This window comes from Marmota marmota, unplaced genomic scaffold (genome assembly GCF_001458135.2).
Source record: "Marmota marmota marmota unplaced genomic scaffold, marMar, whole genome shotgun sequence".
NCBI classification, from domain to species: domain Eukaryota; kingdom Metazoa; phylum Chordata; class Mammalia; order Rodentia; family Sciuridae; genus Marmota; species Marmota marmota.
This window is the reverse complement of record NW_025999880.1, coordinates 6,511,149-6,532,502: the sequence shown is the minus strand read 5'-3', so window position 1 is coordinate 6,532,502 and position 21,354 is coordinate 6,511,149. Positions and strand designations below refer to the sequence as shown.

The following is a 21,354-nucleotide window of genomic DNA, read 5'->3' as shown; positions in this document are numbered from 1 at the left end:
TATTGACAAATTTATTTTTGGGGCATGAGTCATAATTTTTGTTTCTTTAAATGTCTCATAATTTTTTGTAAACTAAGCATTTTAATAATATAATGTGGAAACTCTGAAAATCAAATTAGATTCACTTTCCTTCTCGGTCTTTGTTTTTGCTGTTGTTGTTTACTGATTTTTTCAGAATTAAATTTTTGAAGTCTATTTTTTGTCATATGTGGCTACTGAAGTCTCTGTTTCTTAGAGGTCAGATAACAACTTGACAGAGATTTCCTTAAATACCTATAATAAGCAAGTCCCCCTCTTGCAGAAAGAATCTGTGTGTTAGAGCATACCCAGTGGTTGATAACTCTGCCTTAGTCTTCATTTCCTGTTTAAATGGAGCCTCAACATCAGATAAAAATGGAAATTTAGAATATTCTCAGAGAGATTTGTTTATTTATTTATTTTTTGACCATGTTCTGTCCCCAGCCCTAGATTCCTAGATTCCTAGATTCACAGGAATATGGCAGAGTTTTTTCAAAGCCCTCTATGAATATCTCATTGCCCTACTTTTACAATTTTTAAAAAGTATTAAAAAATTTTTGATGCTTATTTTTGACAAGTACCCTAAGTAAAAGATTATTTGCCCTGGTGTGCTTCAAGTCAGTTCAAATAAAAACAAGCCTAATATATGAGGTCTTCCTGGGAACCATCAGGTGTCTCAAATAATGACAGTTCTCCACAAATAGAAATTTTGAAGGAGTTCCAACCCTGTCCTATCCCCATGAATGTGCACTCTTGTTTGCAATGGTTACACAGAGCTAGAGAAGATAGGAATCAGGGTAAATAACATGCTGCAAAGCATGCCATTCTTTTTCTGGAATAAGCATTCCTGGATTATTGCAAGCCTTTGTTTAACAAAAACTCCAGGATTCTGAAAAGTTAATTCTGATAACATTACCAGTATTCTCATTGCTTTTATGGAGGAAAAGATTCCTAAAGTTCCCTTCTTTACCCTTCCCACTGATGTACTAGTTTTTATTTTTAGGGTTTTTTTTTTTGTGTGTGTGTGTGTGTGTGTGTGAGAGAGAGAGAGAGAGAGTGAGAGAGAGAGAGAGAGAGAAATGTTTATTTAGGTATACCACTTATAAACAACCTTTCTAAAGTTCCATTTGGAGAACTTTTGCCTTTTATTAGGAGAAAAGTAAACTCTTAATACATTCTATTCATGAATGTATTTTATCTTAGCCCTACTTCTTTATTTTATATTTTCTATTATTTTTTTCAATTATTTTTAGATTTTTCTTTATTCAACTCTACTCTAATAGTCTGAAGTTCTCCTTCCTAGTTGCTTTAATATTAGTTACTATAAAGATACATCCCAAAAATATCTGAACTTACATTTTTCTCTCAATATAAAAACTAAATAATATACTAAGTACATAAAATCAGACTCAAGACAATTTTAAAACAAGCAAGAAAAATAAATCATTACAATATACTTCAGTGTCTCTAGTTTGGGAAGAAGACTTGGTGTAACCTGAACAATTACTGCTATTAATCAAGTGGTTAAAATGCACCAAACAAGATAGTACCTTTCATGCGTTGATTAATATTCACAACTCATAAGAAATGTACTATTATGCCCATTTATATATGATTAAATAACTCAGAAAATTTAAATAAAGTGTCCAAAGTCACATAGATTGCAGGTAACGATATCAGGATAGATGTCTGGGTACACCAAATTCCAGAGCCAAAACTACACTGATTTTCAAATGCTTCTCTCTTTCCATAAGGGTAAAAAAAATAGAGTTGGGAGAGGTATTTATATTTATAAACATAGATACCAGAAAATTGTTTTGTCACTATCTTTCATCTGGCAAAATTTTAAATATAGAGGAGAAGAACAGACCATAATGATAGATGAAAGCTAGAAGAGTGGAAACATACTGAAGAATAGCTGGAAGAAAGGGACAGCTGGGGGAGTGTGAGAAGGGAGTCAAAGAGACAGAGAAAGTCAACCTGTTTTGACGGAAGGAAACAGATGGGAGATGAGCAAAGACAAAAGGGGCCCTGTGGGTAGGTGTCATCAGTTAGAGGGCAAGTCACTGGAATTTGATCAATCGACAAGAATTTATTTACTGGACTCCTGGGCATTGTGGGAGATACAAAAGAATGTAGAGTTATTTTGGGAACAATAATGATGTAGACAAGACAGATGGCTTAAACTAGGACATTAACGCTAAGGAAAAGGCTAGAGACAGAAGGCAGAAAGAAAGAGGTTAAGGCAATCCCCATGTGATCCAGCTTGCACATGAATCTGGAATTTTTGTAGGTATGAAAAGAAATAAATTAGAGGAAGTCCTGTAACTGCTACTGAAGCAAAGGTAAAGAATTTATAGATGGAAGGACAAAGATGACAAATAACCTAACTTTTTCTTTTCAGCTTTTGTGAATAATTAAAATGACTATTTATAAACTCAAACACACACACACACACACACACACACACACACAGTACAGACAATGCCTTGTGTCATTCTTCCAAATGTTAAACATGCCCACTTAGCTAAGACTGGGTGGGGCCTGATGGATGTGACTAAGTCTGATTGTGCCTGATCACCTTGTAAGGAACCAGGAAATCTTTCTGTCTTGGAGGAAATTGCAAGTAAGACTTAAAACATGCCTAAGGACATTTAGCAATGGCATGAAGATGGATTTGCATTTGTTGAAGTGAAAGTAATTAAGGTTGGGTGGTGCCAGTGAACATGTAACCAAGCTCAGAAGTAAGACAGACTTTCCAAGTCTTTCTCCTATATTGCAAGTAACAGATTCTCCTATGTGCACTCATTTATTCTGAAGTATTTATTGATATTTTCTATAACAAAACATTAGCTACTAGGAGTCCTCCTATACACTAGGCTCTTTGCATGCATTGTTACATCAAATTCTCATAACAATAATATGCAGATGCCATATTATCCCCATTTTATAAAGGAGAAAAATGAAATTGGTTAAGTAACTTATCCAAGATTACACAGTCAGTAGGTGAAAGAGTAGGAATTTATACTCTAATCTGTTTTATTTCTTTTACCTTGTGCCACATGTTAGGCACTGAGGATATACAAATTAGGATTTGGCAGTCCTCACCCATAAGGAACATATAGACTAGCTGAGAGACCCAGAGCCAAGCAATTGTAATATGATTGCCATAAAGACATATACCAAATTTGCCTGGGAGTGTCAGAGACTTCTTAAAAATATACTTTAAGGATTGATAACCATTTCTAAGGTGATGAAAACAGAGATTCACTTCTCTTACATATAAAGTAATATATGCAAAGACCAAGAGGCAAAAAACCTTTGAATTATTTAGTAAAAACTCCACAGAGTTCAGAAGGATTAAAACATAACATGTAGAAGTACAGTAAGAGATGAGAAAAGCACTTGTATCTGAGGCTAAAGAATTTATATTTTATCTTTTGGGAACTGAAGAATCATCAGAATCAGTTCTGTGAAGAGTTTGATCAATAAAAGATTTTCTACACAGCTTTATGTCATAGGGTCTGTAAGGGTCTAAAAACTTAAGGCCTAGCAATGATCTAAAGGTCACAGCTAAGTAGCAATGCAGCCTTACAAATGAAGACTCCACTCAAATTTGATAGGAGGTGTTTGGAAGACAGCAGCATGCCCCAGAGGTTTTCTCAGTCATGAAAATAGTGAAAAGATTAGAATATAAATTTGCATTGAAGTACATTGGCTAGTGATTTCATTTGTACATTTGCTCATTCAAAACACACACACACATTCACACACTAGGTGGTCATAGTCTTGGTAGCAACAATATTTCAATAACAATATCCCCAAATAATGGTGGATGACTTTTGAAATGACATGACTGATCTCTTAAAAACTGACTTCAGTTATGACATTAGTGGGACCTGTTAATAGATTTTTGGAACAACAGCTAAGTCTATTTGGAGAATGCACATAGAGAGTACCCTGGAAGATCTCTATCCTGGGCACACTAAGTGAACACAATTAACTTCACAATTTGACTGCTATCCTCAAGAGAAATGGAGGGTGTTCAGGGAACAACTACACTTTTTTATCCACCCAACAAAGGCCAGTGTCTAGGAGAAGGTAAATAGAAAAGTACCAATTGCACATATCCAAGATAATTGGACACACCCTTAGGTTTCAGAATTGACACACTTCCTCAATTGGATGAGATACCAAAAAAGACTAAAGTCATATATATATAAATGAATATGTAATATAGTAAATGGAGGTTGTCATTCCTGCTACCAATTATCTCTGTGGTCATAAACAAGCTACTTCCTTTACCTGGGTTTCAATTTTCTCATCTAAACCAGAAAGAAATTAGGTCTGATGATCTCTGATGTCCCTTCCAGTTATGATATTGTATTAGGATTCAAGATGGTTACTATCAACTTGCAGTTATAATGTGTAAATAATACATAAGATTTTCCTTTTCCTAGGAACTGCTGTATAAAAATGACCCAACAGATGCAGAATTTACATCTTTCCCAGTCAAAGAAGCACAGTGCCCCATCGTCCCCCAATGCTGCCAAACGCTTGTACCGGAATCTCTCAGAGAAATTGAAAGGGAGCCACTCCTCATTTGATGAGGCCTATTTTAGAACAAGAACTGATCGGCTGGGTCTTAGGAAGACCTCGGTGGTAACAACAAAACTCTTTTTAGTCTTCTGTCAATTAGATTTGTTTATTTATGTTTGGGTTTAAAGAAATTCTAAGATGATTCACATTCATTTCTGAAGCTCATATTTTTACAGTTTTATGCTGAAATAGAATCTGTCAAGATGGGAAGTGCACCTATCCATGATTGTGGACAAAGTATGAGTGATTATGAGATTTTTCCTTTCTTTTTCTTAACTTCTTTCCCTTTAATGTTTCTTTCACTACTAGACCAAAGAAACCAATCAAAAAAGTAGCTGTTTGACAAATATGGACTCTCAGGTTAAATATTTTTTTTGAGAAGTCCAGTAATCATTCAAATAATAGTATTAATATTACTTACTTACATCTAATGTATAATCCACATGCTTTTCAAAGACATAAAATAGAATCCAGGCAAAGAATGCATATTTACTATATAATAGCTAGGAGTAGAAGGGATAAATAGCAAAAAAAAAAAAAGAAGAAGAAGAAGAAGAAGAAAGAAAGAAAGAAAAAGAAAATATATGATCTAGATAGGGCAGAGGGGTGGGAGGGGAAGGGAGAGGGCAGGGGGTTAGCAATGATGGTGGAATGTGATAGACATCATTATCCAAAGTACATGTATGAAGACATGAATTGGTGTGAACATACTTTATAAAAAAACAGAGATATGAAAAATTGTGCTCTATATGTGTAATAAGAATTGTAATGCATTCTACTGTCATATATTTAAAAAATAAATTCAATTAAATATTTTTAAAAAGAAAGAAAATATATGAGCATGAAAAGAGAAACACACATACCAAAAACCTAGGCAAATAGACTACATGAAATTTATTATGACACTTATCTTTGAGTTCTCAGGCAGTGAAAGCAGAAAAGGAAACAGAACTGGTTTTGGCATCCCATTAGCTGATAACTGAAAGTGTTATCAGTCCATCAAGAGAAATGAGTATTTTCCTGCTGCTACGTCATCTGGCCTGCATAGATGTCATAGTAAACTAGGTGACAACAAATAGCAAAGAGAAGTATTGGCAATACCGTAGATGTTCTCATATGGTAGTCTTCTATATCGGCCCTCAGTAAAATCTGAGCGCATAACATGCACATGTTCAACACAGGTATTTTTGCAAGGTTATAATGGCTCCATTTGTTTGAACTTAAAACAGAAGTGAGTCCTGACCTTTCCAGATAGAAGCAAGTTAGAATTTGCCAACAAAAGCATAGAGCAGGAAATGACTAAAGAATGAGGGTAAATATGGATCATGAGAAATCAGAAATACTAAGAATCAAAAACAAATACACACTATGGACAGGGCAGCATTTTAACTTTGAACTCATTTGTTTTCTAATACATTTTCTTGTTTCTAACTCATCTTCTGGGAGGGTTTGGCTGTGGTTAAGTTGCAGCCCAAGCATCAGGGACCTTTCAGTTTAGCAGATTGTGGTCAAAACATTTTTCACTCAGCAGCTCTTCTATAGCAAAGAGAACTGCATACAAAAATAGCTCTATTCCCTGGGTTCCCACTGTCAAAATGAGTATTTGCATAATCACTTCATATTTTCCTTAGTTCCCATTTTGTGGGGTGTACTCAGTTAAAGCCAACCAGCAGTCTTTGAGACAATCAATTTTTAATAAGACTTTTTAAAAATAAAAACTGCCCATCTAAACATTTGGTCACCACAGATCTTCCACATGCTAATCAGGCAACTATGGTGCTAGGTCAAGATCAATGGTATTTCAACATTTGAAAGACCAAGCAACTCTTGGAGAAGACACCAGATAAATATGTAAGTAGTGTATGTGTTGGTCTCTTCCTATGAGCTGCAGAAATGATGTAAGAGAATTCCAGAGCACTTCTTCATTGCTAATCCTTTGAAAGAACCATATTGTCCATAGATATCTTTTTCTGTAGCTGGCTTGTTTATTTCATTCTGGCCCTCTCAGGTCCCCAGTTAGTTACAGAGTCCCTGAAACCCTCCCTGGACATTGCCACTTGTACCCCTCACCACAGGGCTCAGAAATGCCAGGTGTCCAATGGTTGGGGCTCCAGGTTAAGAAAGTATGGAATTAGAGACCAAGAGGCTAGGAATAGGGGCATCAGCTCATAGGCACTGGGAAGTGCTTAGTGATCTATAAACAGAGAAGTGACATGCAGTATGTATTATTATGGTTCAGATAAGAGGATCCCCCCAAATGTTCACATGTGAGACAATGCAAGAATTTTTCAGAGGTGAAATGATTAGATTATGAGAAATTAGATTGTGACCCAATCTGCGTATTGATCCATTTGAATGGATTAACTAAGCAGTAATGGTAGGCAGGCAAGGTATAGCTTATCTAGGGGAGGTATGTCACTGGTGGTATGTCTTTGGGAATATATTTTGTCCCTGATGAAAAGAATTCTCTCTGTTTCCTTGTTGCCACGTCTGGAGCCACATTCCTCCACCATACCCTTCCACTATGATGTTCTGCTCACCTTGGGCCCAAAGCAATGGAGTTGGCCATCTATTGACTGAAACCATGAGCCCCAAATAAACTTCTCCTCCTCTACATTATTCTTTTCAGGACTTTTGGTTACAATGACCAAAAATTTACTAAAATATGTATATTTTAGGAAGATTATTCTTGTGACAGTACAGGAGACCAAGAGTAGCAGCAGATAGGTCACTGCCACAAGTCAAGACAAAGGATGATAAAACTTGCAGATGGAGAGGAAGGGGATGAGCTTGAAAGAAACTGTACTCTCCATATCAAACCAGCCCTGATTAAACTACATGTGCTAACATTATCTATGCCAGCATTCCCCAACCTGTGTTCTATAGCACACTATTCCAGGTGTAGGTAGAGCTAAATACAATAAAACACATGTAAAAATAATTGACATCAGATATCCTACAGTCAATAATTGAGTGACTTAGTTTAACCTAATGTTTACCATATTTATTTGACTATATGCTACTTTCTTCACAAGAACATCTTTTAATGACCTATCAAACATTATTCTTTCCACAGAGAATTGGTTTAAGATGTTTATTTTGTGCTTACTTACAAACTAGCACTGCTATACAGTGCAGTATTTTCTCAGTTCATCTACTTATAATATCTGTTCAATGCCCATTGGAAAGTAAGCAAAGACCACAAGAATGGGATCCTAATTAGAATAACTTATACTCCATGTATGTATAATAATTTGTCAAAATACATTGTACTGTCATGTGTATCTAAAAAGAACAAATAGAAAGGAAGGAAGGAAGGAAGGAAGGAAGGAAGGAAGGAAGGAAGGAAGGAAGGAAGACGGGCAGGTCCAATCCAGTGTTTACTTGGTAGACCTTAGGATTAATCTTGGTTATGCAACTATCTGTATATAAGTGGGCACATAGTCCCTGAAGCAATCTTTAAAGTTCAGTATAGCTATGCCACAAAGACACACTGGTCTAGCAAACTATACTAACCTGCTTTCACTCTTCTCCAGAATTTCCAGGGCAACGAAGCCATGTTTGAAGCAGTTGAGCAGCAAGACATTGATGCTGTGCAGCTCCTCCTGTACCAGTACACACCAGAAGAGCTAGACCTCAACACGCCTAACAGTGAGGGACTAACGCCCCTGGATATTGCCATCATGACCAACAATGTGCCCATTGCTAGGATTCTTCTGAGGACAGGAGCTAGAGAAAGTCCACACTGTAAGTAAGCCTGAGAATAGAATTGCCTACTAGTAGAGCTAGATCTCTGCTTTAAACTACTGAAATAACCATTGCTGATCTTCCAAGTAAGAATGGTTGCCTACTCAAAGGCTCTGAAACCCTTTACAAATTTTCTGGACTTTCAGGCAAAGAGCAATTGTGTTTTTCAGTCTAAGCATTTAATTGCATTTTAATTCAATATGATGAATGATATTGAAAAGGGATAAAAGAATTTTATCCCAAGCTTTCAAATATGTAAGATACTTCCAAAGATGATGCAGAGTAGGAGACACACATATTTTAAAAAAATGAGTACGTATGTGTTTCTGTTTCTGTATCTACAGTTAATGTTGTGGCTTCATTCATTCATTCAACAAGCAATGAGTGCGGGGAACTGTTCTAGGTACTAAGAGTACAGTAGTAAAAGAGAAAAACTGTCTCCTCCTAATGGAGGAGACTTCCAAAAAGCATGTAAATAGATAAAATGTAAATTCAAAGAGTGATAAATTCCATGAAAAAAAAATTTAATATTTATTTTTTTAGTTCTCGGCGGACACAACATCTTTGTTTGTATGTGGGGCTGAGGATCGAACCCGGGCCACACGCATGCCAGGCGAGCGCGCTACTGCTTGAGCCACATCCCCAGCCCATGAAAAAAATTTTAATGAGTGGCTAGAGATTGATGGGAGGAGACCATATTAAACTTTTTACACAAGGAAAGCTTTTCTGGTTTGATGATATTTTAGTTAAGTCCTAGATAATATAAAGAAATTATCCATGAAAAGATGTGGGGGTCAAATTCTGGGCATATTGTGTAGAAAATAGAAAGATGCTGAGCAGGCAGGGATGAGATCAATGTATTGCAAGAATAAGAAGGCCAAAGGAGCTAGCAAAGTATCAAATGGGAACATAGTGGCCAAGGAAGAAGTCACTAGGACCCGACTGAGCAGGTCCTTGAGACCATGCTAAAATGTTTCACACTGATGACTGAATGGGATAAGAAGGTGGTGGAGCAGTTTAGGCAGGTATATGCCATAGTCTGCTGTCCATGAAAAGATCACAGTGGTGCTAGAGTCAGTACAGTGGCAAGGATGCTGTGAATGGTAAGACCAGTTAAGAGGCTATTGTAACAGAGAGGTAGACAGACACTGGTTTCTTTGACTAATAGGATCATGATGTTGGCCAGTGGCAGAATTCTAAACACACACACATGATTTATTAAGATATTATATATGTATAATAATATTATGTTATAATAAGCACATACATATATATGCTTTATTAAGATATAATCCTCACATCATATAATTCATCTGTTTAATTTGATTATCTTTAGAATATGCACAGTCATGAAGACATCACCACAGTCAGTTTTAGAACTTCATCATTCCCAAAAGAAACCTCATGGCCTTTTGTGACTGGCTTCTTTCTGAATCTGCTTCCAAGTAGAATCTGTGATAGTAACTGCAGAGGCAGCTGCTCAGGGGCCAGTGGCAGACCCTGCCCAGAATTGTACAGGTAATACCATATAGCATCAGTCTGTGCCAGGCACTATTCTGAGTTCTTTACATGTATTGACTCCTTTAATCCTCAAAACAACATTTTGGGATAGATACTCACATTCTCTTTGGTGCAAACTCTCTGACCTAATGACCACAGTGGCTCTGTGCCATTGTTTTTTATGTTTCCTAAAAGAAAAAAAGTAAACACTTCAAACTGTTAGTTTCTTTAATACTGCTTCACTTATTTCCAAGTAGGGAGACCCAAAAGGCTGAAAGAGAAGTAAATGACTATATAATTTGAGAACACATCTCTACTCCTACATTTCATAAACCACTACTACCCAAAGACTGGATATGGAGGCAGATCCTTATATCAGAAAATTCTTTATTTGAAAAATGTTAAGCTTACCACATCCATGTCAGAGAGAGTGAGGATTTGGGTTCAATAGTATTTGGGCTCCTCAAAAGCACTCCATAGTCAAAGTGCTGCTCCTTTTCTGGTGAAACTAGAGGTTTTGGAGGGATGGCAAATTAGGATGGAATAAATCAAAAGGTCACTTTTGTTGCCTTCTGATTCATTTGGCAATAATGTCTGTCCTGGAGACTCAGTGAGAGAGGGATGGAGAGAGAATCAGAAGGTCTGACCATGGAGAAAGCAGACTTAGCCCCATTCTATAGGAACAAGGGGACTATTCATCCAGAAGTTGCCTCAGCCGTCCTGCACTGGGTTGGATGAAACATTAGTCCTACTTACCTGAGACACTGTGGCGAATTCTGCATTTTTCCCTGAGAACAGTAAGACTTCTAACCTCCCAAAGCCCCCATGTGCATAAATGAACCTCCATAACTGAACTTGAGGAATAACTATCTAGTTAAGCCAAAAGCAAAGTTGTTCAAGAGGTCCCTATTTTCTCTGGGAAGATAAGCACATTATCATTACAAAGTTGCAAAGGACAGAGAGTGAGAGATAAGCCCAGGCTTCAGCTATGAAATATGACACCTAAGTCACCAGGACCACCCAAGAAGTCAAAGAGATAATACCACACATAGACTGACACATGTGTAAAAAAAAATGGCAAAGGAATATTGATTGAGAGCCTATGAAGTCTGCATACACAGTATCTCTGGTGTTTACATTTACCCATCATTATGATATCTCAATTCAATTTTGAAGATAAGAAATCTGTGATTCTTGCAGGTTATGTGACTGAGCAAAGGTCACATATCTAGCAACAAACAGGGATGTCAGGGACTCAAGTCCCCATCTGTGGGATGTCAATACCTGGGATCCTACACAAACTCACTGACTTTCTAGGTAACCAGTATGGAGGGCAGTGGCTACTAGAAGCCCACATCTTTCCCTGTGTGATGTTCCCTAAAATCCTATGGTGCATTTCTTTGTTCTGTTCTGTAACTGAGGTGCCATTTGTGTTGGAGATTGACAGGATAGAAGAACACACTGTTTGGGGGAGTTTTGATACTTTCTTTTTAAAAAAAATATTTATTTTTTAGTTGGACACAATATCTTTATTTATTTATTTTTATGTGGTGTTGAGAATCGAACCCAGGGCCTTGCATGTGCTAGGCGAGTGCTCTACCGCAGAGCCACAACCCCAGCCCAGTTTTGATACTTTCTATACCAAGTTCAAAAGAAATAGAATTGCTTCTGTTCATGAGTATGAGCTTGCCCAAGAGAAAAAACAGCCACAATGTTATAAGCAAACACCTGCTACAAGCCATTCCCAAGAAGTGGGAGAAACAGGATATAAGAAAAACAACAATGAGACCTTGAGTTCTTATACTGTTTTTACACACAGAAAAAAAAAATGCTTTTGTCTACATCTTCTCACCTGATCTCCGCAACTGGCTTGTGAGGTAGGAGTTGTTTTTCTAATTTTACCAGCAAAAAATAATAGAATAAAAAAAGTTAAATAGTTTACCTAACATAAAGAAGCTAACAGGTGGTGGAGTCATGATTTGAACCCAGGTCATCTGTACCCAGTGCTTTGGTATTTGTAGAAAAGCTTTAGCAAATTCACTGTTATACAAGAGATGTTCAGTTCCTTTCTTCCCTGGTTCTCCATCTGCTCCTCTAATGACTATCAAATATTTCAAAACAGAGAAAATGGTTTCTAATATAGCTAATTTTATTTACTTACTTCCCCTATGCATTTCATTCTGAAAACTAGCCTTATACTCTTTTCACTATGCCAACCAAGGATCCTAACACAATTCAGAAGAAAGTCCTCTGTAAAAAGAATCACAATGACATAGTTTGGTTTAGGGATTTACTTCCAAAGCCACTGGTCAGACCTGCCTTTAGCCCCTAGATCACAGAGCTAGATGGAGGTATTCTTTACAAACATGGCTTGATACTCAATCAGGCACATTTCCTTACTCATAAGAAAAGCCCAAGAAGCTGCCATCCACAGCTGCATATTCCTCTGAGGTTATATATAGAACCCCAGCCCAATGGTTAGATGAATTTGCTATCTTTATCCAGTAACTGTCTTCAGTTCCTCCCACCTGCAAGCAAGTAACACAAAGTACAGCCATCCCTCATTATCCAGAGGATATGTTCCAAGACCCTTAGTGGATGCTTTGAACTACAGATAGCATCAACCCCTATACAAACTCTCTTTCCTATACACACATACCTATAATAAAGTTTAATGTATGAGTTAGGCACAGTAACAGATTAGCAACAACAATAACAAAATAAAACAATTATAAAATAAAATAAAACAATTATAATGATAAAACATCATTACTATTGTATTTTGGGATAATTATTAAGTAAAATAAGGGTTACTAGAACAAAAGTACTGCAGTATCATGACAACTGATCTGATTACTAAGACCATTACAAGGTGACTAACAGGTGGGTAGTGTATACAGCATGGATACAATAGGCAAAGAGATGATTCTCATTCTGGTGGTATAGAGCAGGACAGTATGAGATTTTATCACACTACTCAGAACAACATGTAATTTAAAACTTATGAATTACTTCTGGAATTTTTCATTTGATATCTTTGGACTACACTTGGCCAAGGGTAACTGAAATTGTGGAAAGTGAAACCAGGAATGGGGAGCTGACTACTGTAATACTCGTATCCACAGAAGCAAACATCAGCCATTATTGAAGTAGAATCCCAAGTACTACCCTGCAGACTGTGGTGCTAAGCCTAGGAAACAGGCACAGAATCTGAAAGAAGGGATCACAAGACACCTGCAGCTATGCCACTGAGGATTTCCCAGTCACTATGATTCATGATCAATTGAACAGCTGCTATTTGAGAAAATCAATATATCTCTGTATAAAAACCCCCAGTCACACACTCCTCCCTTTTTCTAACTAACTCATATTTTGCCCCTACCCTGCAATCACAGTTCAACAGTCTCCAGGCAGAATTGCTAAATTATCAATGAGGGCCTTGCCTTCCTGAGGCTGCCATTGGTTTGGCATCAGTAAGGTCCTAGAAACACTAAAGAAACTAGCTCCTCTGGGTGTCTACCATTTATGAATCTGGTCACTCATGTGTGTTTGATCTTATCCTTGGATCCTAGTACCTAGGACATAGTGGATTCTCAGAAAATCTCAGGTGAAACCTCAGTCTTTGTAGTAGCCCATCTTATTTTGCTGGGAATCACAGATACTGAGTTCTGTGTATGTATGTCCACACATGTGTGTGCAATTGACATACATACATATACACAGTGCATGGGGAAATGCCTGGAAGTCATCTAGTAATTTAGAATTGGAGGCACTCTTGCCTGCTGCTGGGGTATTCCAGTTACTGCTGGGGGTTTTCAATGAAGCCTGGTGTTTGCATTTTGGCAGTGTTAACACAGACCTGTGAGAGTAGCTAAGTACTCCTCCACCTTAGACCTGACCTTTCCCTTAGTGAGTTCTCTTGTCTCTCCAGACCCCCTTACCTCCCACTGCATGTCTCAGTGAGCTCTTCTCTCTCACCATCTCTCTTGATGCTGCCTGTGGAAACAGGAAGTGTCACCTAGAATTCCTTATGTTCAGTTACTTCATAAAATGTGACTGTAGAGCAGCTGTCATCCAGGGATGGTGTGGACACCAGCATTACAATCTTGGCAGGCTGGTCAGGATGCACCCCAAACTCCTGCAGTAGCTGGGGGCTTGTGTTAGTTCTGGGACTGGTTCAGGCCATGTCTAAAAGGTGTGACTATAAACTAATGAGGCTGGCTTTGTGTAAACAAACACAGCAGAAAGTCTAAAACCCAATCGAATGTTATCCTTCAATATGGTCCTCCCGGGAGACCCCACACTCCATCCAACAATGCTGCCATTGCTCCAAACACTTTAGGAATTGTCCTCAGAGTCTGTTCATAAGAAAGTCAGACTCACTGCTTACACACCTGATTTTTGTTCCAAAACAGCATTGCCCAAAGTCATCACTCTTCATGTTCACCCGTCTGGGCCTCAGATGACGTTGAGAGGTTTCCTGAAACCAAATCCACCCTCAAAGGACAGAGATTGGCAACCATTAAGGACACGTAAAGAATGAGCCTTAAGCAGGTCTCAAGAATAAGTCCCAGATATTTTTATTGGCTTTATTAAAACTGGGATATAAACCTCACCCTGATTTACCAATCTGTTCCTCGAGCCACATCTCTTGTGGTATGCCACTCACCCACACCAACCACTTTTATGTTCCTTCAACATGGGTAAGCCATTCTATCACAGGGCCTTTGCACTAGCTGTCCCCTCTACCTTGAGGTTTTTAATCTTGACTATTACATGGTCAACTCCTTAACATTTATGTTTCAGCTCAAATATGGTATTTTCAAGATAGGTTTTTTCTGACCATCAAGTCCAACATCTGAATCACATCATTCTATTATAATTTTCTAGCATAGCACTCATCACTGTTTTCCCCAGTGTTTTTATTTGTTTATTTTCTGCCTTCCCTGCATTAGAATGTAAACTCCATCAAGAGTAGGGCCTGTCTGTCTCATTCATCATTTTATCCCCGGTCAACAGTGGGCAATATTTGTTTAATTGAACTGAGCAAATCCCAAGGCTACTATTCTCTTTAGGGATATGAATCCATTATTTCTTATTTCGGGATTACTTTACTAACTAATCCTCACATTTCCCGCCAGTGGCTGGCAACCACCATTCTATGCCCTATTGCCTTGAATTTAGCATTTTTAGATACTATATTACATGTTATCCTGTGGTATTTGTCTTTCTGTGTCTGGCTTAGTTCACTGCATAATGTCCTTCAGGTTCATTCATGTTGTTACAAATGGCAGGATTTCCTTTTTTTGATAGTTGTCTTTTCTTTCATCTGTCTTTAATTTTTTTTATTATATATATATACACACACACACAACACAGAATATATTCTCCTTGTCAAAAATGAAGACATTACAGATGAAGTTAAAAGATGTCATTGAATGCCTAATCCACTTCTCCGTACATACACAGGTATACACTTAGGAACTAGTGTCCATCCCTAAACTCCCCCAACATAATTGCTGATATCAGTTTGGAAGGTATCCGGACTTTCCCCCATGAGTTTCAAAACACACACATACACCCCCCCCCACCATCACCAACAACAACAGAAAAAAAATTGGGAGTGAAATTTTTAAATTTCATCTTTTGCAAGGTCTAAAAATTAAATTTCTGAACTCAGGGAGTTTGGGCTTCAAATTCCATATCTGATATTTGTAGCAATGAGAAAATTCCTTAAACTCCTGTGCCTCCATTCATTTATAAAATGAAGATGATAATTAATATGTCCATGTATATTAGTTTTATATTGTTGTGTAATGAATTATCCAAAAATGTAGGAGTTGAGGGTGACAAACATCTCCCTCACACAGTTTATGTGGGTCAGAAATGTGGAAATGGATTCAGCAGGTGGCTCTGGCTCAGGTAGCCCAGGGGATTGCTGTCATCACTAGGTCTGATGGAGCTGGAGGATCTACTTCCACACTTACACAGAGCAGCAACTGGCAAGGGGCCCACATTCCCCACTATATGGGTGTCTCCTTATGACTGTTGTATGGCATGGCAGTCAGCTTTCAACAGATCTAAGAAACAGATCTGAGAAAGAAAAAAGGAAGAGAGCAACCAAGGTGAGAGCAGTATCTTTTATAACCCAATCTCAGGAGTGGAATTCTATCATTTCAGTGGGTTTTGGATCACACAGACTTGCAGGAGTGAAACACATAAGGGTATAAACACCAGTAGATAGAGGTCACTGGTTACCCCTTTGGAGGCAGGCTCTCAGCAGAAGAATGAAATTGAACCATGCACAAAGTCAATGCAAAATGTATTAAATACTGAAATGTAAAACCATAAACAATAAACTAGTAGAGGAAAACATAGTGGAAATACTGCATGATCTTGATCAGGACAATTAATTTGGCCCCAAAAGAGTAGGCAGCAAAATTAAAAATACAAAATGGGACTACATCAAACTAAAAGTTTCTGCATATCAAAGGAAACAATTAACAGTGAAGAGATATCATCAATGGAATGGGAGATATTTGCAAATTATACATCTAATAAGGGTTTAATATCCAAAATATATAAGAAACTCAATCAGCTCAATAGCAGAAAAAAAAATTAAATTTTTTTTTAAAAGCTAATTTTAAAATTGATAAGAAACCTGGATACACATTTAAAATAGGGCATGTAAATGACCAGCAGTCATATGGAAAAAAAATGCTCAAACCATTAATATTTAAGGAAATGCAAATTAGAATCACAATGAGATATCTCATACCTTGTCAGAATTGCTACCTTCAAAAAGACATAAATAAATAAATAAATAAGCAAGCACTGCTGGAGATGTGAAGAAAAGGAAACCCTTGTACATTATTGACAGGGATATAAATCAGTGCAGCCATTGTGGAAAACTATACAAAGTTTCCTCAAAAAATTAAAAATAGTGCTAGAGATGTAGCTCAGTGGGAGAGTGTGTGTTTAGACCCTGGGTTTGATCCTTAGCATAATTAATTAATTAATTAATTTAATTAACATATGATCCAACAATCCCACTTCTGGGAATTTACCCAAAAGATTTTAAATCTGTTTGTCAAAGACATTTCTGCAGTCCCATGTTTATTACACTATTATTTACATTAGCTAAGTTATAGAACCAACCTAAGTGTCCATCAGAAACAAATGAAGAGATGAAAACACTGGCATATAAACATATATATACATATATACATGGAATACTAATCTGCCTCTACAAAGAAGGAAACTCTGTCATTTGTGACAATATTTATGTAACTGGCGAATTATTGTACTAAGTAAATAAATCAGAACAAAAAGACAAATACTGCTTTATCTCATTTATATGAGCAATATAAAATAATCAAACTTATCAAAACAGAGCAGAATAGTGGCTAGAGAAATTTAGGGTGAGGTGAGGAAAAAGGAGAAATGATGGTCAAAGAATATAAAATCTGTTAGAAGAATTATTTTTCAATCTATTGCATAGGGTGGTGAATATAGTTAACATTGCATTGTACATTTTTAAATTTCTAAATAGTACATTTCAGGGCTGGGGCTGGGGCTGGGGCTCAGTGGTGGAACGCTTGTCTCGCACGAGTGAGGCACTGGGTTCGATCCTCAGCACCACGTAAAAATAAATAAGTAGATATATCCATTTACAATTTAAAAAATGTTTTTTAAAAAAGATATAGTACATTTCAAATAATCTCATCAAAAAAATAAGCATTTCAGACAATGGCTAAGTCAATTAGCTGGATTTAATCATTCCACATTGTATCATCACTTTGTATCCATCGATACAATTACAAATTGTTCGTTTACTATGAAATAAAATTAAAAAGAAACATGTCTACTCCAAATTGAAATTTGTTCTAAATATAAAATTTATACTGGCATTCAAAGGCTCAGTTCAAAAAAATATAAAGTACCTAAATAATAATTTTTACATTGATTACATGTTGAAATGACATTTTGGATATATTAACCAAAATACATTATTAAAGCTAATTTCACATATTTCTCTTTTTTTTCCCCTAAACATCACCAGGAAATTTTAAATGATAGGGTTCACACTATATGTCCATAGACTGTGCTGAAAATATTGGCAGAAGATATGGTTGTCATGTTTCATACTTAACCCCCACATGATACCATTGAGTAATCTGCTTTGGGTTTCCTAAACAATTCTCTTAAGTGTTTTTCCATGTCTGTTTTTGAGAAGATGTGTGCTTCCCTTTTGAGTTTGATGAGACCTGGGCAGGAAGTCCCCCTCTGTGTCATCAGTATCGCCTTCCTGAGGAATCACTAGTTACATCCTAATTTATCTAATAGGGACTTTGTGAATCCGTGTTCTGCTAGAAAGAAGAGGGGAATGGTATTTCAAAGCCCATGTCCAGGTGTATTGAGTTTTAGAAGAAAGCTCCATAGCAATGAAAATGAAACATTTACTCTCCGGATCTCTAAAACCTTCTTGGAACCATATTCTCTTGGGAAAACCCTAAAACAAGACAACAGGTTGAGACCTAAGTGAAGCCAAGGCTTTGAGTTCTGAACCTTATCAGGATAGATAAAATTGCTACTTAGATTTTGCATGTTTCTTCTATAAGGTTTTCTTAATTTAACATAATTTAATCATTAGTATACCTAATACTTTACTTCTTTTGATATTCCTACCTTAAACCAAGTCAGTTGTAAAGTTGTATTACGCTTATGATCAGCAAGGATAAATTTTATTAACTGCTCTTCTTGGCTGCCAAGGGGATACTGACTTACAGTATAGGTTTATGCTTAAGTGATCTTGTTTTTGCCTTTGAAATAACAGGGTTGAAATTGACACCACTTATGAGCATATATTATATTGCTAAGTAGTAGCAGAATAGAAAATTTTTATCTGAAGCAAGAGATTTTTAATGGAAAATACCAAACTGTTACCTAAAAAAGTATTCTGATTTATAATTATGTGTCTCTAAAAGTATAAACTCAATGTGTATAATAATAATAATGTAAACCTCCACTCAGAGCCTTCTATGTAAAGATTATCATTAATTTATTGCATCTTATGAGATGGGTGCCATTATTATGCCAGTTTTACAGATGAGATACTGAGGCTGAATATGGCAGAGTAACTGGTAGCATGATGTATTTGTTAGGCATAGTGCTTGATCTACAAAATGCCAAAGCCATTTTAAGAATTGCCTCCACTTTGAAAAGTAATAGGAAAATAGATTTCAGGATTTAAATTCAGAATTGGGTGACAGTAGGTGAGACTACTTTGATGAACATTGAGGTCCCCTCATGAAGAAGATCAGACAAGGCCAAGGGTGCCATGGGTTAGGCAACCTAAGGTTTAGCAAACCTAAAGTTGCTTGTAAGAATCCTTCTGTCACTGAGGTTAAATGATTATATTAGTGCTTCCCTTTTCTCATCAATAAAAGAGGAAAATGCTAATAATAATAATAGAAAAGCTGCTACTAAATTGCAAAATGGCATATCATTAATAATGTGCAAATGTGTCTATTTTTTCCATTTCTTCAAGCAAGCCAAGTAAATTGTTCCCTAAAATCCTCAATTAAAGATTAAAATTGGTTTATATTTTACCCTCATTATACTTTCAAGTTTTAAGCAATTATCAACCAGGCCCAAATTCACCAATTTCAGGGCAAGGGTATAATTAAGAAATAGTAAGTAGTTGGCAATCCATACATTAGATTCTGATGGTGAAGAAAACCCATTCAGTCCCTGATCATTATTTATCTCAGGATTTAAACAGTAACCGTAATTGTATTCTTTGAACACCAAGTTCCCAGCCCTCCTCCAACCCCTCCCGCAGTTAATTAGCTGGGTAGGTCTTATAACAAATACCCACTCAGAAGCATTGGGTGGTAGAAACGCTGTTGATAATTAAACACCACAATAGCAAGGAGCCTGTTTCAGGAGCTGCAGAGTGGTCTTGCCCGCCGGACTGCTCACCACACACCCACAGACCCTCTATTGTGCTGGCTATAGCTGCTCAGAGGGACAGTTGCTTGGCTGGACAGGGGACCAACTGCAATGAGAGAAAAGGCCAAACCCTGAAAAAAGTTTGAGAGTGCTGAGCTCAAAGGGAAATACCCAGTGCGTGGAAGTGAAAGGGAATGGATGGACCCTCCCCCGCAAAAAAATGAAAGTGAAAAACAATTATGAAATTATGGCAGGAAAAACAATTATAAAATAAACATAAGCTTTCTATTTTGTAAGTCCAACCAGCCAGCCAAAATGAGTTCATCTATTTCATGCCAAATAGTGACTGGAAAAATTACAATATAATAGGTCGGTTCATCTTCCATTTGGTTTAGAGAAAGTTCCCTGAGGTCTTTAAGATTTTTAAGAAAATTGTGGCTTAAGTCATCCCAACTTCCGTGATCTCAGTTTCTTCATGTTTAAAATAAGGAGATTGTAAAGCTTCCCATACTGGAATCAAAAAAACAGAAATGTGGTTCCCAAAACTATTTCCAAGGTGTCAAACAGCCTACCCTATCACACTATTATTCCAGATAAAATTACCACTCTAATATAATTATCATATTAATTTGCTTCTGCTTAAAATATATTAACTCAGTTGGGTTGATTATCTCATCTGAACAGATGCTTCTATTGGCAGTTAAAATAGGTCATTAATAATAGGGAGAAACATGATTACTTTGTAAGTCAGCTGGTTTGGTGGCAAAAAAAAAAAAGCTTTCAAAAGAGTGTTTTATTAAGCTATTAAAAAATCCATAGGGGGAAAAAATAAAGATTTGCTCTGTGAAATGGCTGGAAACCACTAACTTAGTCAGTGCCTCTCTGACTTGTCTATGCAATTACCCCCAACAACAGAGGCGAGTAAGTATAGCTTCAAGGACACCTGGGGAATGAACCCCCAAAAGGGGGAGATTTCTATACAATTTCTCTTTTTACAAAATCTCCAGTTTTTAGAAACACTTTCCATTCTTCTCCACATTAAGTATGTTCATTTCTTATTTCTAAATGATATTTCCAACAAAATCTGCAAATAAAATTCAACACTCCAGGAAGACATAAATACTCATACTGTGGGATCAATAGGTGAATCTCTACTTCAATAATCATTACTACCAAGAAATTATGATGAAGTTTAAGTATCCCTGTTTAAGGAGCACAGGGATAGAAATAATCTTGGGAAGCTAACCTAGCTGTAAAAGTCCACAAATCCCCCTGTTAAGTATCTGAAGAGACAGCAAGCTTTATCATAAAGTGGAATCCCTTTGCAATCACAACTCAAATTGCATCAAGTCTAAAGCCTAGGAGAAAAGGAAGGTACAGAAGTAACATGTGTTCTGCTGGTGAAAGCAGGAAAAATGTCAAGGGGAACCCAGCGTAGCTCAAGAGAAGCTGTCCATCTTAAATGCCACCTGGAATTCACACCAGTAATAACAGTTGTGGATATAAAAATTAATAGGGGGGATTTCATAGTATTAG

General features: G+C 36.9%; 1 protein-coding gene across 2 annotated transcripts in view; it reads left to right on the top strand.

The window, feature by feature from the left end:
• Ankfn1 (ankyrin repeat and fibronectin type III domain containing 1) overlaps positions 1-21,354 on the top strand; it is a 336,634-nt gene that overhangs the window by 197,330 nt on the left and 117,950 nt on the right. For both annotated transcript variants that reach the window (XM_048788565.1, XM_048788560.1), the window contains 2 exons: positions 4,479-4,680; positions 8,154-8,364. In XM_048788565.1, the coding sequence (XP_048644522.1) occupies positions 4,495-4,680; positions 8,154-8,364 (397 nt within the window). In that variant the 5' untranslated portion in view covers positions 4,479-4,494. The remainder of the gene's footprint in view (positions 1-4,478; positions 4,681-8,153; positions 8,365-21,354) is intronic.